General features: G+C 64.0%; 8 protein-coding genes across 8 annotated transcripts; 4 read left to right on the top strand and 4 right to left on the bottom strand.

Annotated features, from left to right (window-relative positions):
* Positions 1-228: 228 nt before the first annotated feature.
* PFL1_02311 (uncharacterized protein) lies at positions 229-1840 on the top strand (the record flags this gene model as incomplete). Its single annotated transcript, XM_007879823.1, has 2 exons — positions 229-657; positions 797-1840. The coding sequence occupies 2 exons, from the start codon at positions 229-231 to the stop codon at positions 1838-1840; spliced, it is 1473 nt and encodes a 490-aa protein (XP_007878014.1).
* Positions 1841-2619: 779 nt separating this feature from the next.
* On the top strand, positions 2620-4465 carry PFL1_02310 (uncharacterized protein; the record flags this gene model as incomplete). Its single annotated transcript, XM_007879822.1, has 2 exons — positions 2620-3288; positions 3485-4465. 2 exons carry the CDS (start codon positions 2620-2622, stop codon positions 4463-4465), a joined length of 1650 nt encoding a protein of 549 aa, XP_007878013.1.
* A 257-nt stretch (positions 4466-4722) lies between these two features.
* Positions 4723-6591, bottom strand: PFL1_02309 (uncharacterized protein; the record flags this gene model as incomplete). Its single annotated transcript, XM_007879821.1, has 4 exons — positions 4723-5358; positions 5544-5717; positions 5831-6328; positions 6421-6591. The coding sequence occupies 4 exons, from the start codon at positions 6589-6591 to the stop codon at positions 4723-4725; spliced, it is 1479 nt and encodes a 492-aa protein (XP_007878012.1).
* Positions 6592-7421: 830 nt separating this feature from the next.
* Positions 7422-13034, bottom strand: PFL1_02308 (uncharacterized protein; the record flags this gene model as incomplete). The annotated part of the gene is made up of 1 exon (XM_007879820.1): positions 7422-13034. One exon carries the CDS (start codon positions 13032-13034, stop codon positions 7422-7424), a length of 5613 nt encoding a protein of 1870 aa, XP_007878011.1.
* A 415-nt stretch (positions 13035-13449) lies between these two features.
* PFL1_02307 (uncharacterized protein) lies at positions 13450-14143 on the top strand (the record flags this gene model as incomplete). Its single annotated transcript, XM_007879819.1, has 2 exons — positions 13450-13478; positions 13654-14143. The coding sequence occupies 2 exons, from the start codon at positions 13450-13452 to the stop codon at positions 14141-14143; spliced, it is 519 nt and encodes a 172-aa protein (XP_007878010.1).
* Positions 14144-14482: 339 nt separating this feature from the next.
* PFL1_02306 (uncharacterized protein) lies at positions 14483-15808 on the bottom strand (the record flags this gene model as incomplete). Its single annotated transcript, XM_007879818.1, has 4 exons — positions 14483-14700; positions 14794-14906; positions 15007-15564; positions 15666-15808. 4 exons carry the CDS (start codon positions 15806-15808, stop codon positions 14483-14485), a joined length of 1032 nt encoding a protein of 343 aa, XP_007878009.1.
* Positions 15809-16365: 557 nt separating this feature from the next.
* Positions 16366-18860, top strand: PFL1_02305 (uncharacterized protein; the record flags this gene model as incomplete). The annotated part of the gene is made up of 2 exons (XM_007879817.1): positions 16366-18591; positions 18705-18860. 2 exons carry the CDS (start codon positions 16366-16368, stop codon positions 18858-18860), a joined length of 2382 nt encoding a protein of 793 aa, XP_007878008.1.
* A 3463-nt stretch (positions 18861-22323) lies between these two features.
* PFL1_02304 (uncharacterized protein) lies at positions 22324-24104 on the bottom strand (the record flags this gene model as incomplete). The annotated part of the gene is made up of 4 exons (XM_007879816.1): positions 22324-22664; positions 22750-22960; positions 23046-23805; positions 23881-24104. The coding sequence occupies 4 exons, from the start codon at positions 24102-24104 to the stop codon at positions 22324-22326; spliced, it is 1536 nt and encodes a 511-aa protein (XP_007878007.1).
* Between the last annotated feature and the right edge of the window lie 1284 nt (positions 24105-25388).

The following is a 25388-nucleotide window of genomic DNA, read 5'->3' as shown; positions in this document are numbered from 1 at the left end:
CCCAGGTCGAGAAGAAGTCGAGCTGGCGGGCGCTGCTTCATTTCGCCAACCCACAGGCACACACTACTCAGCCATCCTCGCCTTGCCTTGCCTTGCCTTGCCTGCCTCCATCTCTCGACCGCACCACCACCACCACCACTACAACCACCCCTACCGACGCCAGCACCGCATCGCCCACATTCGCGCCCCATCCCCACACACGCAACACCCCACACCACACCGAGCATCATGAGCGAGACCCACGGCCAGGCCTTCCATCGCGCCGGCTTCTCGCCGCCGGCCCACGCCGGCTCCTTTAGCGCCATGATGGCGGCGCAGCAGGGCGGCCAGATCCTCTCCAACGGCACCGCCATCCACTCGGCCGGCTCCCCTCCCACGTCTTTTTCGCCGCCCCGCGCCCGCGCCGCCTCGGCATCGGCGCCCCTCTCGATGCCAAAGGTCCTCACCCCCTTTGACACGGGCGACATCCGCGTCCTCCTCCTCGAAAACGTCAGCCAGGGCGCTGTAAAGATGCTCAAGGAGCAGGGCTACCAGGTCGACTTCCACACAAAGGCCTGGAGCGAGGACGAGCTGGTCGAGAAAATCGGAAACTACCACGCCATCGGTATCCGCTCAAAGACCAAGCTCACACAGAGAGTCTTCCGCGCCGCTCACAAGGTGCGTTGAGTCCGTGACCGGCCCTTGGCGCACCGTACGCGCACCCCGCTGATCCGAAACGGTCTGTTTGCCTCCGTCTCACCTCCCGGTTCCTTGCTTCTCCACCCTTCGGCCCTTCGCCCCTCCGCCCCTGCCGCAGCTGCTCGTCGTCGGATGCTTCTGCATCGGCACCAACCAGGTCGACCTGCCCGCCGCGGCCAAGGCAGGCATCGCCGTCTTCAACTCGCCGTTTGCCAACTCGCGCTCGGTGGCCGAGCTCGTCATTGGCGAGATGATTTCGCTCTCGAGGCAGCTGGCCGACCGCGTCAACGAGATGCGCGCCGGCACGTGGAACAAGGTGTCCAAGGGGTGCTACGAGATCCGCGGCAAGACGCTCGGCATCGTCGGCTACGGCCACATTGGCTCGCAGCTGTCGGTGCTCGCCGAGGCCATGGGCATGCGCGTCGTCTACTACGACGTCGTCCCGCTGATGCCGCTCGGAAGCGCGCAGCAGATTGCCAGCCTCGAGGAGCTGATGGGCATGTCGGACTTTGTGTCGCTCCACGTCCCCGAGCTGCCCGAGACCAAGAACATGATCAGCACCAAGCAGATCCAGGCCATGAAAAAGGGCTCGTACCTGCTCAACAACGCGCGGGGCACCGTCGTCGACATCCCGGCGCTGCTCGAGGGCCTCAAGTCGGGCCACGTTGCCGGCGCGGCGGTCGACGTGTTCCCCAAGGAGCCCGCGGCGTCGGGGCCGGGCACTTTCAGCAAGGAGCTCAACCCGTGGGCCGAGGAGCTGTGCCAGCAGGCCAACGTGATGCTGACGCCGCACATTGGCGGCTCGACCGAGGAGGCGCAGCGGATGATTGGCATCGAGGTGGGCGAGGCGCTGACGCGGTACATCAACTTTGGCGGCAGCGTGGGCGCCGTCAACTTCCCCGAGGTGGACCTGCGCGCCATTACCGAGGCCGACTCGCGCGTGATCCGGATCTGCTACGTGCACCAGAACCAGCCGGGCTCGCTGCGTGCCGTCAACGACATCCTTGGCTCGTTTAACGTCGACAAGCAGCACTCGGACAGCCGCAAGGACGTGGCGTACCTCATGGCCGACATTTCGGGCGTGTCCGAGTCGGACGTGCGCGAAATCTACGACCGCATCTCGAAAACGCCGGCCAACATCCTTACCCGCCTGCTGACCTAGGGGGGCGGGGCAGCGGTGCAGGAATGATCGCCAACCAAGGCGCCATGTTTCAACAGCATCGGCCTGCGCCGTCGCTAGTCGCCGCAGCGCAAAGTCATCCTCGTTGCGCCTCCTTGGGTCCTCCCTTTCCCCGGTGCGCTCGTGCTGGCATCTTGTGACTTGTATTGTAGATAAGCAGCAACCCACCCAAAAGCGATGCTCGATTCTTGATCCGAAGTACGTCGTCTGCCGTCGGTGCAGGTGGTGGATGGGCGAGGTTCCACGGGGGAAGGCGTTGATGGCGTGGGCAGCTGGAAGCGTCGTGGGCCCGGTGGGCCATGGCCATGCGAGAAATGTGGAGGAGGCTGTGGGTGGCCCCGGCGGCAACGGCATTCAAGATTCAAAAGGCGCCGGCGGCGGGGCGGCGGGGTGGGGCCGAGGCTGGCTCTGCGCTGCGCTGCGCCTGACCTGCCATGGCTGGCTGGCCGATAAGGCGAGGGCGAGGGCGAGGGCGAGGGCGAGGGACCCTCGGACCACGATAGGCCGACGCCCCCACCATGCCCCCCGCTTGGCCCTGGAGCGTGACTCGCTCCCCTCGCCCCTCTCGCTTTCCCTCTCTCACCTGCCTGCCCTCTCCTCCCTCTCCTCTCTACCCCACACTGCGCCATCACAACCCGCCGCCTATATAGACAGACGCCCTCCATCACCCACCTGACCCCCCCAGTTGACGCCGCTCCATCTACCTAGAGCCCTTCACACCCTCCTCCCCCTTCCCTGCCCTCTCGCCAGCCAGCACCACCATGGGTTCCGCAGCCTCCAAGCCCGTCTCGACCTCGTCGTCGTCGCAGCAGTACAACACCGAAAAGACGCCCGTGACGGTGCAGGTGGTCAGCAGCCACGTCGAGGCGACGCCGTCCCGCAGCCACCACGCCGCCGACCGCCTGGCACGCATCCACGCAGAGGCCTCGCACCGCTCCAGCCGCTGGGCCGAACCCTCGTCGTCGTCGTCTTCTTCTTCGTCGCCGTCGTCGAACCGCGCAGAGGCCGCCATCAGCCTCGGTGCAGTCAAGCAGTGGAACGACGTCGCCTTTAGCGCGCCCACATCGCGCCTCGCCGCGCTCACGCTGCACAACGCCTCGATCCCAGCCTCGGTCCGCCGCCGCTCGGCAGAGGTGGCGGACCAGCACGTCTTTAGCCACGCCATCCCCTTTGAGTGCGCAAAGGTCACCAACCAGCACCGCAGCGGCCGATGCTGGCTCTTTGCCACCACCAACCTCATCCGCAACCGCGTCGCGCAGAAGCTCGACCTCGACAGCATCGAGCTCAGCCAGTCGTACCTCAGCTTCTACGACAAGCTCGAAAAGAGCAACTACTTTCTCGAAAACATGATTGAACTCGCCGACCAGCCCCTCGACGACCGCGTCGTCAACTCGCTCCTCTCGGCGCCCACAAACGACGGAGGACAGTGGGTGAGTTGGGCCGAAACTGAGCCGGGTGGACGCTTCCCGTGCTTGCTTGCTGTGACCAGCTGTTGACCCCCTCTTCGCCCCGTCCTTCCCTGCCCTGCCCTGCCCTGCCCTGCCCTGCCCTGCCCTGCCCTGCCCTGCCCTGCCCTGCCCTGCCCTGCCCTGCCCTGCCCTTGCTGCTCACCTCGGCCGACGGCAGGACATGGTGGCCAACCTGCTGACAAAGTACGGCGTGGTGCCGCAGTCCGTCTTCCCCGAGTCGTTCAACTCTTCCGACTCGAGCAAGATCAACTGGCTGTGCACCGTCAAGCTGCGCGAGTACACGCTCGAGCTGCGCGCCATCCACGACGACGTGCGGCGGCGGCTGGACCGCACCACGTCGCTCTCGGCCGAGGCCAAGCGGGCGGCGGTCGTGACGGCGCAGCGGCAGCGCAAGGACGAGCAGATGGAGGAAATCTACCGCATGCTCGCCATCGCGCTCGGCGCTCCGCCCAGGCCCGACGACGAGTTCACGTTCAGCTACCGCGACAAGGGGAAAAAGTACCACTCGGTGCGCGCGACGCCCAAGTCGTTCCTGCGCGACTACGCCGCCGGATTCGACCACACGTCGATGTGCTCGCTGGTCAACGACCCGCGCCACGACGAGGAGCGCCTCATCACCGTCGACCGCCTCAACAACGTCTACGGCGGCAACCCGATCAAGTACGTCAACACCTCGATCGACGACATGTCGCGCGCCGTCATCGCCAGCATCAAGGCGGGCGCGCCCGTGTTTTTCGGCTGCGACGTCGGCCAGTTTTCCCACACGCCGTCGGGCATCATGGACCCGGCGCTGTACGACTACGAGCTGGCGTTCAACGTCAAGCTGGGCCTGTCCAAGGCGCAGCGCATCGAGCTCGGCGAGAGCGCAATGACGCACGCCATGACCATCACGGCCGTCCACGTCGACGACGACGGCCGCGCCGTCCGCTACCGCGTCGAAAACTCTTGGGGCGACCAAGACGTCGGCGAAAAGGGTTACATGGTCATGACCCATGCCTGGTTTGCCCAGTTTGCCTACCAGGTCGTCACCGACCGCCGCTTTATGCCAAAGCGGCTCTGGGCCCTCTTTGAGCGCGGCATCGTCGAGGGCGAGACCATCGTCCTGCCGCCCTACGACCCCATGGGCGCGCTCGCCTGAGCCCGCAGGGCGCGCGCGCGCGCGGCCGGCTGGCTGCGAACGATTCCGGACACGAGACTGAAACGAAGTGCTGTGCAATGCAATGCAAGCCTGAATGAGAACGTAGGCCCCATCGCAGAGGCTAGAATGGGCTGCGATGCCCGCGAGGCGAGGCAGGTAGGTGGTCTGCCGTCGTGATGAGGTCGAGATTGCAGGGCAGGGCAGGCGATGCAACGCCGAGCAAGCGAGAGCAATCCGCTGGGCCAGACGAGGGCGGGCTAGGGCATGACGGGCGCCTCCCACCGACCCAGTGCGTAGTTTGCACGGATGACGAGGAGGTCGAGTGCCATGCCGATCGAATCCTTGACGAGGTCGATTTTGCTGCCGCCAATCTCGCGCCAGTCGACGGCGACCTCTGCCACGGGCAGGGCGAGGTCGAGGAGAACATCCTCACTGTCGTCGTCGTCGTCGTCGTCGCCGTTCCGGCGTCGTCCTCGTCCTTGTTGTTGCGCCGGCGGCTGCGACGGGGTCGACGTCGTCCTGCAGGATCGGATCGACCGGGACGAGGAGCGGCAAGCCAGGTCGGCAAGGACGAGGATCTCGACGTCAAAGATCCACCGGTCAATGTGGCACAGTGGGAAGACGAGGCGCGACGAGGCGCGCGTAAACAGCTTGAAGCCGCACTGGGTATCCTGGATCGGCGGCTGGCGCGCGAGTCGCCGCTTGACCACCGTCGTCGTCGTCGTCGTCCCCTTGCCGCCGTCGTCTTCGTCGGTGCAGCGTGGGTTGGTGGTGGTGGTTCGTCGTTGGAAAAGGGACGCGGGCCACGAGGGCAGGCGTGGTGAGGGTGGATGGAGGAGAAGCGTGAGGAAGATGTGGAAGAGGTGCATGAGCAGGTTCCGGACAAAGGAACGCTGATGCAGCGGCGGCGGCGGCGGCAGAAGGAGCATGAAAGAATAGAAAAGGACATGGGGTTTGTCAGGGCGTCCAACACAGAAGACGGGACGGGAAGGGGCGGGAGGGGCACGGGCACGGGCACGGGAGGCGGCACCACAATGCGCGCAGCGGAGCGGCCTGCCTGGGACTCGTCGGCTCTCACCTTGACCACGGCCTCGCTCTTGACCATATGGGCACGGCTGCCGACGACGATGCCGTGCCGGGCCGGCGTGAGGATGCGGCGCATCTCGACGCACAGGTTCGACAGGTCGCCGAACCTCGTCGCGCCGTCGGCGTCGGCAAAGAGGATGAGGGATCCGCGCGCGTGCAGAACTCCCTGTGCGTGTCCGTCCGGATAGCACGAGCACGGAAAGGATGAAGTGGCGGGTCAGTCTGATTGTCGCCCTCTAGCGAGAGGCAGGGGGGTGGAGCACGTCAGGTTGGACTCACATGTCGCACCGCGCCGCCCTTGCCCCTGTTCCTCTCCAAGCGCACCGCGCGCACCTCTGCCCCCTCTGCGAGGCCGAGCTGGCCCGCCGTCTCGAGTGCGACGTCGAGCGTGCCGTCCTTGCTCCCATCATCGACGACGATGATCTCGTACGTGGTCAGAGGATCGGTGAGCGCCGCCTCCTCGTCAACCGACGCCGCGCTGCGCTGACCGCTGCTTCCGACGAGGTCATCTGACGCGGCGGCCTCCTCGGGTCCCTGGACGAGCGATCTGCGCTGCTGGCGCACCCGTTCGAGCCACTGGACGGCGTCCCGCAGCATGCCCGGCAGACGGTCCCGCTCGTTGTACGCCGGTACGACGACGCTGAGCTGCACCGTGGCTGCGTCGCGGATCGAGGGGAGCGGCTGGGCGCGGGACGGGCTCGAGGTCGAGAGGTAGCTCAGCTCGGTCTTGGTGGGTGGTACCGACTCGGGGGTGAGTGCGACGAGGAGGATATACCCCTGCGAGGGTCCCGGTACGAAGAGGGTGAGCGGGCTGGGAAGTCAGAAGTTGACGCTGCGACAGCGGGGAGTGTCTGCAGCCCGACACTCACCAGGCTCCCAGAGAGGAGGAGCGCAGTGAAGAGGAAGACGGTGGCGCGCGGAGCCAGCTCGTACATGGCGAGGGGGAGGACGAGGATGTTGTCGGGCGACGTCAACCCCCCGGCCGAGCCTGCTGCGCCACCGCCCGCCAGCGCCGAGCCGGCACAGCATGCGGCACCCATGTCCTAGCGTGGTGGTGCTGCTAGGTCGAACTCGAGCCTGCGAGTCTGTCCGTCTGTCCGTCCGTTCGTCCGTGGTGTTTTGCGCCAGTACGAGTGCCGGGGCTGGCTGGATGCAGTGGTGCGAGAAGGAGCAGCAGGGCGTCGAGAAACGGCGGCAGATAGATAGAAGCAGGAGTTGAGGTTGCGTGGTAGAAGTGCAGGTCGGGATGAGCAGCCAGCGAGGTCGATCCAAGGCGAGCCAGGCCAAGGCCAAGCCAGGCCAAGCCAAGCCGGAGAGAGAGAGAGACAACGTCGGGCCTTCGCCGCCCGCTCTTCTGCCTCCCGCCCCCCCCCCACTTCGACGTGGTGCCGATGTGCTGGCTGGCCTGCCTGGCCTGGCCTCGGCTGGCTTCCGAAGCCCACCTCGCTGGCTTCGGCACGTTGCGTTGGGGTCTGCGCTGGCACAGGGCACGGCCCCACGCGGGCACGCGGGCACGCGGGCCGGCCCCCTTTTTGTTTCCTTCCAGACGTCTGCGCCCGCCCCGCCGCCGGCACAACGGCCATCTTGCATGCTCTCCACGCCCTTCGCCCATTGTTTGTTCCGATTGTCCTCCGGCCTCATGGCATCGGGTGCCACATCGCATCGTCGCCGCGTCAAGAAGGCCCCATCGACGAGGACCGTCGTCGCCACTAGCTCACTACGACTGCCCGCACGCAAACCAGCCCCTGTCTCCGGAACCTCGTCTCTTTGCAACCGGCGAGCCACGATGGCTCCGCGCTCTCGATTTCTAGATCTTCATAGACGACGAGACGTTCTGCTTCCCTTCGACCTTGCGTCGCACGCCGCGAGCCTAGATGCTGTTCCTGCGCGCACTGATGCCGCCCTTTCTCCTCCGGCGGCCGGCGTCCATCTCGACCTCCTTTTCGACGCCGCTCGGCAGCCGGCCCTCGCGCTCCCACTCGTCGAGCATGGTGCGCGCCGCGTCGTAGCCCTTTTTGCTGATGTCGTCAAACTTGCCAAACTCGAGCGTGCCGAACCCCTCGACGGGCATGCGCAGGTAGAAGCAGCCCTTGATCTTCTTGGCATCCTCGAGCGTCTTGACGCTCGACACGTACGTCAGCCGCCCCTGGATGTCGGGGATGTTGGGGATGTTGCGCGCGTCGCTCCACGGGTTCCAGCGGTTGATGAGCACCCACCACCCGCTCAGCGTGTCGCCGTAGAAGCGCGGTGACGTGTCGTCAATCGACCCCACGTCGACGGCAAACACGTGGCGCGCACCCATGGCCATCATGACAGAGACGGGCAGGTTGTCCATGTACCCGCCGTCGACCAGCATGTTGCCCTCGTCGACCAGCGGGGGCAGCAGGCCCGCCAGCGTCATGCTGCCCCGGATGTACCGCCAGGCGTACCCCGTCGTGTGCACCTCCATCCGGCTCCACGTAATGTTGGTCGTGTTGCAGAAAAACGGCAGCCACATGTCCTCGATGTGCGTCTCCTGGATCGCCTTGAAGACGCCCCGGTTGAACTCGTGGCCCGTCGTGTACGACACGACCGGGTACGTCAGGTCGCTCGCCATGCGCCACAGGCTCGCGAGCCGCCCGGCGAACCGCTTGACGCGCCCGATGCTCGACACCAGCTCGGCCTCCCGCGCGTACAGCCCGCCAACCAGGCTGCCGATCGACGTGCCGCCCACCATGTCGATCGGGATCCCGCGCTCCTCGAGCGCCTTGAGCACGCCGAGGTGCGCGCAGCCTCGCGCGCCTCCGCCGCCCAGCACCAGGCCGATGCTCTTGCCGCACAGCCGGCGAGCCAGGCGCGCAAAGTCGGAAGCGTGGTGCGGCCGGCCAGCGGTGGCAAAGGGCGCATTGCGCCGGTCCTTGTAGCGCCGGATCCGCGTCTCGAGCTTCTGCTTGAGGTTGCGCAGCGCCTTGACCGCCTTGGGATCCACGGGCACCGCGTGCGCGTGGCTGCGCGAGATGCCCGGCATCTCGACGTGGAAGTGGGCGTGCACCCAGGGCCGCGTCTTGAGCCACTCGCGCGTAGAGCCCGGCGGCACGCTGCGCTCCGGATGCAGCAGCACCAGCTCCTTGCGCGCCGTCGTCTTGAGCCCGAGCAGCAGCCGCTCGTACTCGCCCATCGTCGGGTCGTCGCCGAACCCAACCAGCAAGACGCAGTCCGCCTGCCGGATACTCGTCTGCGACCAGGCCGACGACACCGGCGTATCGACGACGTAGATAACGAGTCGGTACTTCTGCTCCTGGTCGGCCAGCCAGCCGGCTAGTTTCAGCTTGCCCATGCGGCTAAAGGCGTGTCGGCCGAGCACGCCCATGACGCTGCTTTGGTTGAGGAACGCCGTCGGCCCCCCGATGGTGTCCTCAAACGCCGCCTGCAGCCGCGCCGCAAAGTCGCGGATCGGCACCTGCCGCGTCACGGGCACGATGGCCACCGTCTTGAGGTTCGAGTTGTTCTTGCCCAGGTCCGGCAGGCCGGGGACCGGCGCGGTGAGGCGGGCCGCGCTGCGCTGGCTCTGGCGGAGCTCGGTGCGCACCCGCCGCGCAATGATTCTCGAGATCTGGATGGTGATGGCCGGGTGGCGCACAGAGATGGCATTGAACAGCGTCGAGGGCATTTTGGCCAGCTCAGTGTCGCGGATGGCGTGCAGCGTCTTGCGCCTCCTCGAGTTGGTGATGACGTCCAGCTCGCCGACGCTGTCGCCCTGGCCGTACTCGCTGAGCACCTCGACGCCGGCGCCGCCGTCCTCGCGTTCGGTGATGGCGCGCAGCCGACCATTGATGACAATGTAGAGGCTATCGGCGCGGTCGCCTTCGCGATAGATGACCTGGCCCGCATCGACCTGCTGCCAGTCGAGCGACGAGTCGATGTGCAGGATCAGCGGCGACAGCAGGCTCAGCAGACGCTTGCACAGCGTCAGGAGGACGATCGGCTTCTTCTCCATCATGCGTTCGAGCGCGTGCGCCGGCAGGAAGCCGATGTAGACGTCCGTCTTGGCCTTGATGTCGACGTAGCTGGCAGCCCCGAGCAGACTCGATAGGTAGCCGGCGATGCCTCCTCGCCCGACGGTGAAGAGCGCCTTGGGCTCGCCTGAGCCGCGGCGGTCGGGCGATGCCGTGCCGCGATCGCGGTGGCTGCCGGATCGGTGGCTGCTCGAGCGAGATCCGGTGCGGTCCATCGGAGGAGCAAGTCGCTGTGAGGCCTTGCCTGCTGCGCCAGGCCGCTGAACGCGCGGTGTGGGCTTGCCGGCGGTGCCGTCGAGAGCGTTGCCGACCTTGTCCGACCCGATCGGCAGCCGCAGAGTGCCGAGGTTGGAGCCGCTGCGGTTGAAGGCCTGCGACAGGTCGCGGCTCGTGCGCTTCCGGTCGGAAGACGTGAGCGACGAGCGAGACGGGCCGTTGCCGCTCAGTTCGATGTTGAAGCGATCGGCTTCCGACGGGTTGAGCGTCTTGACGCGGCCGCCATCCTCCGAGTCGGCCCGCTCCATGTAGGACGCCTTCTGACCCGCGCTCCGCCTCTGCCTCGGCTGGGGACGCTCCAAGTCTTCGTCGTCGTCGATGCCGGCAGAGTCTGGGATGCCGCCGGCAGCAGCACCGCCAGCGCTGGTGGCATCTGCGGTCCCGCTGCGCTGCCTCTTGTCATCGCCCTTGGGACCCTTGCCTGCCGCTGCGGGCCTCTTCCGGGCTGGGCGCTCATCTTCGCTGTCCGAGTCCTCGAGCTCGTCCTGCTTGGGCAGGAGAATGTCGAGGAAGCCGTCGATGACGAAAAACAGGCCGGCCTTGCTCTCGCCGGCGCTGGCCAGCGTGTCGCCGGCACTGAAAAACTTGATCTCGATCTCGTTCTCAAAGTCGGTATGGTGGAAGGCGTTCGGGTGGCCGCCGACGATGGAGCTGGCGGTGCCCGTCATGCTGTCCTCCTCGACGCCCATGGCGGCATCGAGCATGCTGAGGGAGCTGAAGGCCGACTTGAAGACGCTTCGTTGCAGCAGCGCGTCCTGGGCGCCGATGTGGGGGCTCGCCTGGTAGCTGGTGAGCGGGCTGGGCGCCGCCTGCGCCAGGCCGATGCTCTTGGCGATGCAGTCCATGACCTCGGTCTTGAGGTCAAAGTCGGCGAGGCCGATGCCGTGGAAGAGGTTGTCGTCGCCGCTGCCAAACGCCCCGCTCCCCCGACGCAGCCGGCCGTCGAGGCCGGTCGGCGATGTTGGGCTCGTCGCCGGGTGCTCGGCGATCGGGTCGATCCGAGACGCCGGTCTCGGCTTGTTGCGAGGGGTGGGCTGTGCAGAGGCGAGCGGCGTCGAGCCGAAACGCCACCCTTCGTCGCCAGCACCCGTCATGGACAGCAGGTCGCCCGGGCCGACGGCGGAACGCGCCATCGGAGTGCGGAGAGGCGGATCCGGATGACCCCACGGCGTCTTGGTGGGCTGCTGCTGCCAGAACGACCCTTGCTCGCTGCCCATCGACGGACGTTGCGAGGCGGCCCCGGGCTCGTCGTTGATGACCACGGGCGTCTCGTCGTCGAACCGCGCCGACTTGCGGCTCGACGTGGGCGAGTCGGGCTTGGGCGTCCTAGTCGAGGCCCGCTGGGGCCAGGCTTCGAAATTGCGGAAATAGTCATCGTCGGCCGTCGAGTCGCGGCGGTGCCGCCTAAGCTCGGGTAGGAAGCGGTGCCTCAGCTTCTCCATGCCGCCCTTTTCGTAAAACTCGGTTGGCAGCGGGAAGCAGGCGAACTCGTTGATCGACTTCTCCGTCCTCATGACCTCCTTGGTAAGGCCGAGGTACTTGTGCGCTGTGTGGAAGGTGACGCGAGAGAGGCGGGCGAGAATCACCTGGACGATGTGAGCAGCGGCATTCGGAAACTTCTTGGTGAGCCGCTTGAAGGCCTCGGCAGGGATGACGGCCAGCGTGGTGTCGACGGTGGCGCGGGCCACGGTACCGGCACCCTCGCGCGGCATCGAGTGGCTCGGCCTGCCCGGTTCAGGGACGCTGCCGACTGCGCTAAAGACGGACCCGGGCGTGGTCGGGTGGCCGTCGTGTTGCAGGTAGCCCAGGCCCTGGCGCGACAGGTGCGCCGCGCTGCCCGCCATCGAGTGCGGGGTGCCGGGAGTGCGTACGCCGCCGCTACCTGGAGCGAAATGCGGGAACGGAGCGGTGGCCTGAGCCGGAGGCATCTGGAGGTCCGGGGCTGGGCCTAGCCCGCTGCCTGCGTGCTCGTCGCCGTGCTCCGATCCGACAATGGTGCTGTTGTTGCCGTCGATGGTGACCGAGCCCGCCGAAGACGAGTTGGTCCGCACGTGCGAGCGGGCGAGGCTCGGCGCGGTGGCTCGAAAGTTGGGCGACACAAGCCGCTCAGCCGCGGCGTCGGCGCCCACGGCGCTGGGCACGTTGCGCAGGGCTGCCGCATTGAGCTGAAGCTGGGCGCCCTGAGGAATTTGGTTGAAGGCCGATGGCTGCGGGGATCCGGGTGCGAGACCGGGACTAGCGACGGCATCCGCAGCTCGTTGAGGGTGCAGCGGCGCCGATCGTCGCGAGTGTCCGGCGCTCGACAACCTGTCCATCTCGACCGAGCCGCCGCGCACCGAGCCAGGGCCATTCTGGCCTGGCGGGCGGCTGATGCCCACCTCGGCCTGCTGCTGGTCGGCCTCGTCGCCGAAGCCGAGCTTGACGTCCTCGGTAAAGAGGCTGAGGATGGTAAAGAGGCTGCTGAGGGTTCCGCCGCTCTCGACCTCGTTGAGCAGCTGGTAGCCGCTGAGCTCGTCGTCATCGAAGGCGTCTGCCTCTTGAGCTGCGGCGGTGCCAGAGGGTAGGGGCGCGTAGACCTCGACGTGGCCATCGATGACAATGTAGAAGGAGAAGTCGGAGTCGAGCGAGAGGCTGTCTCCAGCGACGAGCCTTCGCGTCTGGAGGTGGCGGGCGAGCTCGTGGAAGACGGGCTTTTCGAGGAAGCCAAAGATGCGGATGGCCTGGAGAAAGTCGTCGAGGTAGTTGTGGAAGCTGCCGCGGTCGCCGTCTCCGCCGGCCGAAGCGACGTCGGGATGGAGGTTGAAGCCCTCGTCCTTGATGATGGGCACCTCCCTGAGGCGCTCGTACCGGTTGAGGTGGCGATAGCGGAGCCAGACGAAGCCAGCGATGAGGAAGCCGAGAAAGAGAAGGGCGAGCGAGGGGAAGTTGAGCTGGAGGGTGAGGCTGTAGTGGAGGACGGTGTAGACTGCGCTGGGTATTGTGATGGTGGCAAAGGTGACGAGGACCTTTATGAGGTTGAGGGATGCGAGGACGACGCCGAGGACGCCGTCAAAGAGGGCTAGGACGGGATTGCGGCCATGGGGGTCGAGGCCGCCGTCGCCGATTGCCGTCGACGCGGGCGCTGCCGAGGTCAGTAGTGAAGCTGAGCTGGCAGCGGTCATCAAGGATGCCGTCGCCGCTGCTGCCGACGAGGGCAGCGGGGCGTCGGCCATGGCTGCGCGATGGGTGTCGGGCGATGGGTGTCGGGCGATGGTCTGACGGCGGGAAGCTGGAGTGGCTGGCGCCGATCCAAGTCGGACGTAAATTGACCTCGCAGTCGCCGCGTGTGTGGCCTGTCTTTTGGTCGGCTAAGGGTTTTGCAGCGTCGTCGTCAGCGATGGTGGTGATGCTGGTGGTGGTGGCGGTGTTGGTTGAGAGGGGAGGCGCGCAAAGAAGCCAGCCAGCCAGCCAGCCAGCCAGCGGCAGCCAGGCCAGCCAGGGTCGAGCTGCGCCGGGTTCGCTGCAGGCCATCGAGGTCCAAGGCCCCGTGCCACGGGTAAAGTCGGTCAAGGCAGGCCGGCCTGGCCAGGCAAGGGTCCGTCCGCCTGGCGTGGCCCTCTGCCTGGTTGCGGGCCTAGGCTCGCCAGGATGTGGAGGACAGGCGACGCCTCGGCTCCGTCCGTTTCAAGCCAACCTCGGCCCGTTCCAGAAAAATTCAAGGATTTGCCCGGACCTGTGGTTGGACGACGACCTGACGCTGCCACACCACCATCACTGCCGCCACCTTCATCCTCTTCTTCGATTTCGCCTCCCCCTTGCCGCATCACACCACATCGCTCCACCGCTCTACAGCACCGCAGTCATGGGAAGGTCGGCCAAGTTCTACAAGAAGCCCACGCTCAAGGAAAAGCAGTCGGCCGCAAAGTCCAGCCACGCCTCGCCAGCGGCAAAGCACCGCTCCTCGGCCTTTTCCACAAACGACGCAGCCGCAGCAAAGACGGCGGCCGCAGTCACCGCAAGCGCATCCAGGGAGGCATCCAAATCGGCACAGCGGATATCCCAAAAGGTCAAGGAGCGGCGCGATGCCGAGCTGGCCGCCAAGCCCAAGTTCGGACAGCTGACGGCGTCCAATGCAGCCAAGCGAGGTGCGGCGACAGCCTCGCACCACGAGGACGACGTGGACGACGACGGTGACGAAGATGATCAGGAGGATGATATGATGGACGACGGCGAGGAGGTCATCAAGCGTAGACCCAGGAATCGCAACCGCAAGGACTGGGGGCCGATGCCAAAGGACCTCGGCGTCGACTACGTCAAGCTGTGGGACAACCGCTCAAAGTGAAGGCGCCGCGCGCCCACGACCCTCCATGCGTCGACCCGTCTCTTGTTTCTCTCCCCACTGCGACGCCTCGCCATTCGCGATCACGAATATACCCGCGCGGGCCTTTGCCCGCCCCTCTTTGCACCTCTGCCTCTTTCTGCCCCGGTCCGTGACTGTAACTGACGGCGCACTTCCGACGCCACCGCCGCGCACTCTCTGGCCGATGGGCTGAGCGTGGATCACATCTATCGGATTCGGCAGTCGTATGCTGACACATGCTCCGCGGCGCGCCCGGACCGACCGATTGTGCCGTCCTGGTTCTGCGCGCCGCGCGCACGGCTCGTGAACGTCCGCCCCGGCTCACTTCTTGGCGGCGGGGTACTCGTAGAAGCCGCCCTTTTCGCCGCTCTTCTTGCCCAGCTTGCCCTGGGCCACGAGGTCCTCGAGCAGCTTCGACTCCTTGACCGCCTCGGCGTGGATCTCGCCCGTCTTGACCCGCGTGTCCCTCCATCCCTTGGCAATGTGCGACAGCGTGTCGAGTCCGACCAGGTCAGCCAGCTCAAACGGTCCCATGGGGTCTGCAGGCGGAGCGCGGCGCACAGAAAGGGGACAGACAGAAGTCAGCGACGCGCGCGCAAGTGCGGCAACGAACAGGCCCGGACCATGCTCACATCCAGCGCCGAGCTTCATGGCCGTGTCGACGTCCTTGATTGAGGCCTCGCCGCGCTCGACGAGCCGGATCGCCTCAAACATGTAAGGGACCAGGAGGCGGTTGACAATGAAGCTGCCGTTTGTCAAAGACGGGCAGAGGATTCATGTATGCGGTCAGCGATATCTCTGGTCGGTCGCCGTGACTGGCCTTCGCAAGTCTGCCCTGCACTTACCCAGGCGCGTCGACGCAGGTGACGGGCACCTTGCCCATCCTCTTGGCCACGTCCATCAGGGCCTCGTAGGTCTCGTCGCTGGTCTTGGTGGTCCTAATGACCTCGACCAGCTTCATCTGAGGCACGGGGTTGAAGGCGTGGAAGCCGCCGAAGCGGTCCTTGCGCTCGACGGCGTCGGCGACGTCGGTGATGCTGAGGGAGCTCGTGTTGCTGGCAAAGATGGCGTCCTTGGGCGCCTTGCCGTCGAGGAAGCCGAAGAGGTCCTTTTTGATGCCGACATTCTCGATGATGGCCTCAATGACCAGGTCAGTGTCCTGGACAGCCGCCTCGGGGTCAGTGGTGACCTTGATCGAGTCGACGATGCCCTGGACAAACGTGGCCTGCTCCTCGGCCGACGAATCGGCCATGGCCTTTTTGGCGATGCGGGTGAGCGACTTGGAGATGATCGACTGGCCGTTGGAGAGCGCCTTGTCGGTGACGTCCGAGAGGGTGACGTTGAACTTGCCCTTGTGCGCCAGCACCTGGGCGATGCCCGCGCCCATCAGGCCGGCGCCGAAGCTGTGTAGACGGGGGACGATTCGAGTGCGGTGGCAGGGTCAAGGGGTTCATCAGCGGGAGGTCTAGCAATGCGAAGCCGCGTGGCGGTAGCGGCTACTCACACGGTGACGTTCTTGACCTCCTTGTCGGCGACCATCGAGGTGGAAAAGGCGCGGGCAGCGGCCGGACCGACCGTGGCCCTCGAGCTGGCCGCCGCCATGGCGCCGGAGCGGAGGATGAGCCGGGACGAAGACGAGGGAAGCATGGTGGGCTGTGGTGTGGTGTGGTGTCGAGGCGTTTGCAGATCGGATGTCTGATGGCGGTGGAGGAGGTCAGGAAGAAGCGTGCGGCAGCAGTCAAGAGTCGGAAGTCAATCGAGTGAGAAGAAGCAGGCGAGTTCAAGAGGGGCGCCGGCGAGGTACCGATCGACGAGGAGGCAGGCGTCCATGCCTGCGCCCCGCCTCGGATGGACGGCAAGCTGGCCTGGCCGAGACCCGGCCTCCGCTCTGCGTGAAAGCGTGCACCACCCGCTCGCCCGCCTTCATCCGTCTGGCCCGAGCCCATCCTGCCCGATTGTCAGCCTGACCGATCTTTCTCACCCGATGCACTGGGATCTGACGGCACCCACAAAAAGTTTTGGACCGTCGGACGCGGGCAGGCCCTTGGAAAAAGTTGAGGGGTTGGGCTCAGCTGAGCCCAACCGACCTTCTCGACCCTGCTGGCTGGCTCGCCTCCTCATTCTCGTCGCCACCACCGTCCTCTGTCGCCTCTTTCCGCTTCCGCCTTCCACACCGCAACACCGCCGCCACCACCGCTACGACCATGGCCGGCGCAGACAGCCAGAAGAACGGCGACAACCGCCCCTCCAAGAGGACAAAGATGGACGGTGAATCGTCGGCCTCGGCATCGCCCGCAGCACCCGGCCCGCCGCCCACCATGCCCACCGAGAACCCCTACCTGGCCCACCTGCCTCCTAGCGAGCGGTTCACGTCCAACGGCGCCGCAAATGCCGCCAGCTCGTCCGACCCGCTGGCCGGCTTCGTCCCGAGACAGGTCACGGGCAAGCAGGCGAGGGCCGTCATGGAGGGCGACGTCAACCCCTTTGCCGCCACCCCGCGCCCCTATAGCCAAAAGTACCGCGACATCCTCGCCAAGCGCAAGGAGCTGCCCGTCTACGCCCAGATGGACGAGTTTTACGAAAAGTTCAACCAGAACCAGATCATGGTCATGATCGGCGAGACGGGCTCCGGCAAGACGACGCAGATCCCGCAGTTTGTCGCCTACTCGGACCTGCCGCACACGCGCAAGGAAAAGGGCGCCGACGGCATCCTGGCGCCGCGCATGATCGCCTGCACCCAGCCCAGGAGGGTGGCCGCCATGAGCGTGGCCAAGCGCGTGGCCGAGGAGATGGACGTGTCGCTGGGCAAGGAGGTCGGCTACACGATCCGGTTCGAGGACGCCACCGACCGCCGGACGACGTTCCTCAAGTACATGACCGACGGTATGCTGCTGCGCGAGGCCATGAACGACCACAACCTCGAGCGCTACAGCGCCATCATCCTCGACGAGGCGCACGAGCGCACCCTGGCCACCGACATCCTCATGGGCCTGCTCAAGGAGGTCGTCCAGCGCCGGTCCGACCTCAAGCTGATTGTGATGAGCGCCACTCTCGACGCGCTCAAGTTCCAAAAGTACTTTAACGACGCCCCGCTGCTCAAGGTGCCCGGCCGCACGTTCCCCGTCGAGACGTTCTACACGCCCGAGCCGGAGCCCGACTACCTCGAGGCCGCCATCCGCACCGTCATCATGATCCACCAGGCCGAGGACGAGGGCGACATCCTCGTCTTCCTCACCGGCGAGGAGGAGATCGAGGACGCGTGCAAAAAGATCAAGGCCGAAGCCGACGACCTCGCCGCCAGCAACCCGGACCTCTGCGGGCCGCTCAAGGTCGTCCCGCTCTACTCGTCGCTGCCGCCCGCCCAGCAGCAGCGCATCTTTGAACCAGCGCCCGAGCGCATCACGCCCAACGGCCCGCCCGGCCGCAAGGTCGTCATCAGCACCAACATCGCCGAGACGTCGCTCACCATCGACGGCATCGTCTACGTCGTCGACCCGGGATTCAGCAAGCAGAAGGTCTACAACCCGCGCATCCGCGTCGAGTCGCTCCTCGTCAGCCCCATCTCCAAGGCGTCGGCCCAGCAGCGCGCCGGACGCGCCGGACGCACCCGGCCGGGCAAGTGCTTCCGCCTTTATACCGAAAAGGACTGGGCCAACGAGCTCATCGAGCAGAGCTACCCCGAGATCCTCCGCAGCAACCTCGCCAACACCGTCCTCGAGCTCAAGAAGCTCGGCATCGACAACCTCGTCACCTTCGACTACATGGACCCGCCGGCGCCCGAGACCATCATGCGCGCCCTCGAGCTGCTCAACTACCTCGCCGCCTTTGACGACGACGGCAACCTCACGCCCCTCGGCACCATCATGGCCGAGTTCCCCCTCGACCCGCAGCTCGCCAAGATGCTCATCGTCAGCCCCGAGTTCAAGTGCTCCAACGAGATCCTCACCATCGCCGCCATGCTCTCGGTGCCCAACGTCTTTGTCCGCCCCAACTCGCAAAAGCAGCAGGCCGACGCCGCCCGCGCCGAGTTTGCCCACCCGGACGGAGACCACCTCACCCTGCTCAACGTCTACCACGCCTACAAGACCAACTGCCCCGACAACAAGACGGCATCCGACTGGTGCTGGCAAAACTACCTCTCCTACCGCGCCCTCATGCAGGCCGACAACGTCCGCTCCCAGCTACAGAGGACCATGGAGCGCTTCGACCTCGACCTCGTCTCGACGCCCTTCGAGGACAAGCGCTACTACACCAACATCCGCCAGGCCATCGCCTGCGGCTTCTTTATGCAGGTCGCCCACAAGTCCGGCGGAAAGGGCACCTACCAGACCATCAAGGACAACCAGCTCGTCTCGCCCCACCCGTCTACCACCCTCGACCACACGCCCGAGTTTGTCCTCTACCACGAGTTTGTCCTCACGACGCGCAACGTGAGTAGCCAGCGACGGCCCGCCCCGCCCCCGGCGTCGTCTCGACCGTGTGCTGACCTTTCTTCGCCCTCTCCTCGACCGCTCTGGCCCCGCCCCGCCGCTCCGCACCGCAGTACATCCGCACCATCACCGAGGTCCGACCAGAGTGGCTTCTCGAGTTCGCGCCGGCGTACTATGACCCGTCGAACATGGAGGGCGAGGTAAAACGCATCATGGCGGGCATCCAGGGCAAGAAGGCCAAGGGTCCAGCAGCCGGGCGGAGGAAGTGAGGAGGTTCTGTCTCGCCTCTCTTATGTACAGTACAGCTGCATCAATGTTGACAGTGACGATCAGACTCAACAGTGTATCAGGGGCGTGCTGATGTCGTTGAGCACAAGCGACTACAGCGCGGCCACCCGTGCCAAGGCTGCAGCACACCTACAGGCGCTTGTTGCCATGCAGGCACAGGCCACTCTGCAGGAGGTCTGGGTACAATTCCGTTGAGTAAGATGATGGGCTGTCAGGGCAAGGAGACATGGTCTGTCAAGAAGGAGGAGACATGGTTGTCAAAGATGTGATGTGAGCCTTGAGACAGACTTGTGAGAGACAGTAGTGATGGAAGCCACATTCAGCATCATCCCCTGCATTTTGACCATGATTGCTATGCATGCTACAATTAGGAGAGCAGTGTGCAGAAGGATGCATGAGGCTCCAAAGGAATGATGACTTGATCAGTACAGCTTGAAGCAAATTTCAGGGACATCCTTGATGTACCAGCCAGCATGACCCTGGTGGTGCTGTGTTGCAGTGAGCTTGAGTTCTGCAACCCCTCTAAGGGACATGCACCAGCTGCCTCTTACCAGTGCCTTGATATCCCAGATGCAAGGTCACCATGCCCAGGCTGGTGGCAGCCTGGGTGGCAGACCTTGCTTAGGGAGGCCGCAGCATCCTCTCCAGCTTGCCAGTCTTGGCTAGCCAGGACAGCCATCGTCCTTGGCAGGCATTGTGGGCCTCCCATTGGAGGTCCCACGCCTTCCGATACGGCGACAGATTGGACAGCTGGAGAGCAGGCTCACAAGAAAGCTACCATGAGGAGTGGCGGAACTTGGGGTTGGAGCTCATGTTGAACAACAAGCAGCATTTTGACTGGTGTTACTTGACTCTTCTGGGTGTTCATGAAGCTCCCCTGGACAGTGCACGTGATGTGCTCATTGACCTCAGCAAGCTCTGAGTATCTGACTGACAGACAGGGATGTCAACACTCTGCTGCAAGACTCTGACTTCAATGACAATACCAAGAGGCTCCTGATCCTCAACAATCCCTCCCACACCAAAGCTGTTGTCATTGCCCATCATGTTGGCAAATCGTGCACTCTGATGATGATGTCAGGACCCAGGTAGCAGGACCTCTGTGACCCTAAGGCCTAGCCTAGAGCCAAGGGTGTTATGCCCTTGGGGTCTTGGGATACCGCGGGCGGCCAAGGACGGCGTAGGGCTTGCGCGGAGAGGTCAGGGATGAGGAGGAGTAGGATATCGATGCTGTACCAGTCTCCAGTGAGAAGAGGATATAGTACATTCGACAAGGAGACCATCAGGGGCCTCCTTGGGGACCTAGGGACTTTATGCTGGCCCCCTCAAGATCCCCTCGTGGCCGAGGGACCGGCTGCGGCAATTGTCGCTTGGCTCCGCCGTCCGTCAGCCCTTCCTCGGGACTCGGGCACCCGCGGGGCATGTTGGGCAGCCGCCTAACAAAGGGGCAGAACAATGCCTTAGCCTGGCTGGAGCCCCAAAGTGTGCTGGGACAGCCTCAGGCTGCAGTCAAAGTGATCAACAAGCAGGCTGCCCTCTGGCTCTTTGGGCTGACAGCAGCAGACTGGCAAGCATTGCATCAGTTCTGCTTCAATGCAGAGGTTGAGGCTTTGTATGCAAGGGGGATCCCCTGATTGTTTTCCTCACCCAGCCCACAACTGGATATATCCAACTCTTTTGGGCATCCAACAGTCCTTTCATGACAACAAGCTTTGATGTGCTTGTCAAGCTCATCATGCTTGGCATCACCTGCCTGACACTCTGTTGCAAGACTTCACCCTCAACAACAATATCAAGAGGCTCCTGATCCTCAAAGATCCCTCCAACACCATAGCTGTCATTATTGCCCATCATGCTGGCAGACAGTGCTTGCTGATGATGGATATACCTGTCAGTGGTCTTGACAACATGCTGCTTCCCAGAGCAGTGTTCTCAAAGGCCCACTTTGAAGCGCTTCAAGCATGCATCAACACTTGGCAGGATGTCAGGGTGGAGCTGCATGGCGATAATGTCCAACACTTTGGGTGGCAACATGCTACAATCCTTGGCGTGCAGCGGGCCTTCCAGCCAGCTGCAGTCCAGGTGATTGAAGAGCTTGCCGCCCTCAGGCTCTTCCTGCTGTCCACTGCTGACCAGCAAGCATTGCATCGACCCTTCTGCTTCAATGCAGAGGTCGATGCAATGCTGTGCGGATGGAGAGGGAGCAAGTTGATAGATGAGGAGCAAAGGAAAGGGACGCTGGAGAGCTGCGCGCCTGAAAAGGGCAGGCAAGCCGACTCTCGGAGCCGAGAGCCGACCCGCGCGCGACAAATGCTTGTGTTCAAAGCAACCAGTGCTAGGTTGTCTTTGCTGAAATTTCAGTGGCCTCAAGGCCAGCAGTACCGCCGGAAGGTTACAATCTCAGCTCTGCGTATTGGGGTAACAAACCTTGCGGTACGTGGCTACAAGCTGCAAACTTGCGAGCGCTACCTGTTCAACACGGCACGAAGAGAGGCTCACGGTGTGAAAGACCCAGAGCTGGGCTGCATTTTTTCTACCCCAAGGAACCTGACATCCCAGCTCTTCAAATGAGTCCGCACAATGTGGTCACTCTTGACAACATACCAAGTGTTGATCAGATTGAAAGGGCCAGCAAGCTTCAGTTCATCCTCAAGAACTCCTGGCCCCCCTTCGGCAAAGAACAAATCAGTTGGCTGCCAATCTTCCGCCTCTTGTGCCTTGCCGTGGTGCATGAGGGCAGGAACGACAATTATGCGGAGGAGTTTATATCGCAGCACTGCATCAAGCAGGCCAATCTCGAGTGTAGCTCACAGGTGCATTGCCCGTTTGCATATCGCGCAACATCGCGCTGCGGAAGCCCTTTATCAGCGACAAGAACTGCACTGTTCATGCTGATGGAGGCAGATGGCTGGGCCACAATTCTAGCACAGATGGAGGCAGCCAGGTACATAGCCGGGCCAAATTCTTGGTGCTGAGAAGGGCACTTGACTGGGCCGGATTTTTGGTGCCTGCCATCGGCGAGATTTCGCGGGCTATGAAGACAGGCAGCCAAACCAACAGGGCAGGGCCGGGAGCGAGACCAAGGTCAACCAGAGCGGCATGGCGGCATGGCGGCAACGAACAGCATCAGTCGTACAATTGTTCGATGGCTCATGAGAATCCAGAGAAGAGGCACCTGACGTCGTGTTCACGGCGAGGGCGCGCAGCACAGCAAACATGCGAGCAACGCCGTCCACGGCGCTGAGAACGAGCGTGACGGTAGCGGAAATGGCTCTTACGGGTGAAGATTGCAAGGACGGGCCGTCGAACATACTCGATACAGGGTCGTCGGAAACGTGGGTCGTGCGAAAACGTAGCGGAACAGTCTGGACGAAACACAGGAAGAGACGCTCGAATGGTCTACGACGGCGGGGGGATCGTCTGCGTAACACCTCCTATCCTTGTTCAGTAGCGGTACTTGAAGTAGGGCGACTCGTCGCCCATGTCCGAAATCTCGTCCTTGGTCAGGCGGGCGGCCTCGCCCGAGTCGATCTTGCGCTGCTTGGCCTGGTTGGCCAGGTAGATGAGTCCGACGTTGCAGAGCGCCGAGACGGCACCGAGCGAGGCGAGGCCGATGTTGATGTAGTGGCCCGTCGGGTACTGGGGCGACTCGTGGGGGAAGAAGATGTTGCTCGACACGAGACCGCCGAAGCCGCCGACGCCGACGTTGATCGCGATCGAGACCGAGCGCTTCGTCTTGCCGCCGAGGTTCTGAGTAAGCGCGGCGATGACACCGGGGAATCCACCTTCGGGTCGAAGCAGAAGAGAGCACGAATCAGCGACGATGGACGCGCAGAGCGGGGAAGCAGCGAGACGCGTTCCGCGACTCACCGTAGGCGCCGGCTGCCCCGATGAAAAGACCTCCGTAGGCAACCCATGGGCTCTTGACCAGGTATATGTGAGAGATCGTCCAGCCAATCACCGACATGATGTTACCGAGGATCACAAAGAACGCTCGGTTCTGGTACTTGTCGGAGAGGAAGGCGAAGAGGATGACGATCATTGCTGCGAACGTGTAGACCGGCACGGTGAGGAGGTTGCTCTGAGGAAGCAGAGGTGTCCAATGACCGAGGAGGTCAGCTCGGAATCACTCTGGCAATGCGATCAGGCAGTAGCCGGCGACTCACCTCGATCGCGGGGTACTTGAGCGTCGTCTTGAGGATCGCGGGCAACGTGAGCGCGATAGAATAAAGGGGGACGATGGTAGACACGTAGGTCACCAGCGAAAAGAGCGTCTTCCAGTCCGTAAAGGCCGCCTTGACGAAGGACCACCGGAACTCGTCGTTCATTGGGATGTCTGAGCCGTCAAACCGAATCCGTTCCTCGTAATAGACCTTCTCGTTTGTCGAGAGGAACTTGGCCTTGCTGACGTCGTCGAAAAGTACAAAGTACGCGACGACCCCTACGAGGATGGTCAACAAGCCCTCGAAGATGAAGATGAACGACCATCCTTGAAGTTGAGAGGTTGTAACCTTCGCGAATCCGGCGGCAAGCGCTCCTCCGAATGCGCCAGCGATTGTGGCCGCAGAGAAGAAGATCCCGACGCGTAATTGGATGTTTTTGCGAGGATAGAGAACGGTGAGAAGATAACTGACGCCGGGGAACAGTCCTGCCTCGAATCCGCCCAACAGAAGCCTCAGAACGAACAGAGAGACGAATCCGGACGCAAACCCGGTGCAGAGCATGATGATGCCCCAGCAAATTACGATCGCGGGCAGCCAGAGCTTCGCTCCGTAGCGTTTGAGACAGATATTGCTTGGAACCTCGAGGAGACCGTATAGGAGGAAGAAGATGGAGAGTGCTGCTGCATATTGGGATGCAGTCAGCTTGAGTTCTGCGTTCATACCGAGGGTGCGCGCGTTTCCGATGGCGGAGCGGTCGAGGAAGCTGTTCGGGAAAAATCGGGAAATGTCAGCGTGGATGTTTTTGTGTGCTGTGGAGTGCCTGGCTTGATCGACTCACCTGAACAGGTAGAGAACGGAACAGATGGGCAGTACATGCCAGTCCATCTTGCGTACGATCCGCTTTGTCTCGTGGTCGTCGGCGACGGTGGTCGCGACGTCGTGCGCCATCGAAAGCTGACCCGAGGTGAGGACGGGGGCGATGCCGTAGCCGCCCTCGAGCTTGGCCTCATCGCGCTTCTCGATCGACGCCGTGTCGGGCGAGCCGGCGTGAGGGGACGCCATGGTATCGATTGCAGTGGTAAAGGTCGATGTAAGGTGTGCGCGCGGCGAGGTTCAAGGAGCAGGACGCGTCGGCGAGGCGGGCGAAACTTTTTCGGGTAGGGCGGCAGGGGGGCGTTGGTCGTCGTCGGCTGGGTCGCCGGAGAGGGGTTTGATGGAGGAATGAGTAGACTGGGAGACAGACCGCCGCACCTATATAGCTTTGCGGCTCTGTACGATCCCTCGCGGCGGCCACGCGAAGAAGAACAGGACCTGCCGCGGGGCCCCGCAATTCTCGACCGCCGCCATGGCCTCGCGACGATGCTCACACAGCACGGCAGAGCGAGGGTGTGCGGGCCTCTTGGCAGCGCAGGCACTGCACAAGACGTACGGCTGGCAGACAAGGATGTGCATGGCGCAGCGCGGTGCGGCATGGCACGGCGAGGCGTGGCGTGGCAATGCGGGGCGAGCCAAGGCGAAGCACGGCGGGGCAAGGCATGGCGTGACGAGGCGGACCGGCGTCGTCGTCGTCGTCGTCGTCGCTGTCTCGGGCACCCGGCGACTCCTCGGACCGTACGACGAGGGTGCCCGACCACAGCACCTTGGATAATTCCGCGATAGCCCACGTCGGCTTATCGTGAGCATGGACGAGGGGGACGGCACACGGGTCGAGGCTGCAGCCTGATGCGTGGGGTATCAATCTTGATACCCCGCGCTTGATACAGGGCCCTACCCCACACTTTTTTCTCGCGTCGCATGCAGTGGGCCTCGCAGCCATCTGCAGGACCCGCTCGCTCTCCAACAGCGGTGGCTCGCACCCAGAACAACCTGACGCTGCGACGACCGGTCGCCGTGTCTGCTCGACTGCCGTCGTCGAACCGCATCGCCGCCGAACGAGACGGCCCACGTTGTTGCTCCCGTAACAAGATCTCGAACCAGGACGCTCGTGGCCTTGATGGCAATGTACGCAGGTCCCGAACTGCCTCCGTGACTGAGGCTTCACGTTTCTTGTCCTTGGCGCTCGCCGTTCTCGAGGGCGCTGCCAAGCCAACCTCACTGCTATCGCGGAAGAGACGGGCGACCTCGCAGCCTGTGCCCCTCACCCGCTGCTTGGGTCGGCGCCCGGGTATCGTAGCTCGAACCTGCTCCACTCGCACTGCATTTACCCGTCCGCATCGTCTCGTGGAGGCCAAGGCCAAGAGACTCGCTTGAGCTCTAGCGAGGGACCACGAGCACAGCCAATGGTACGACTCTGCAATGCGTACGAGGAACAACCCACGAGGCACGTTTCGGCGTCGCCTCCAGTGG

The sequence above is a fragment of the Pseudozyma flocculosa genome (assembly GCF_000417875.1).
Source record: "Pseudozyma flocculosa PF-1 unplaced genomic scaffold scaffold00006, whole genome shotgun sequence".
Lineage (NCBI taxonomy): Eukaryota > Fungi > Basidiomycota > Ustilaginomycetes > Ustilaginales > Ustilaginaceae > Pseudozyma > Pseudozyma flocculosa.
This window is presented reverse-complemented; position numbering and strand designations above follow the sequence as displayed.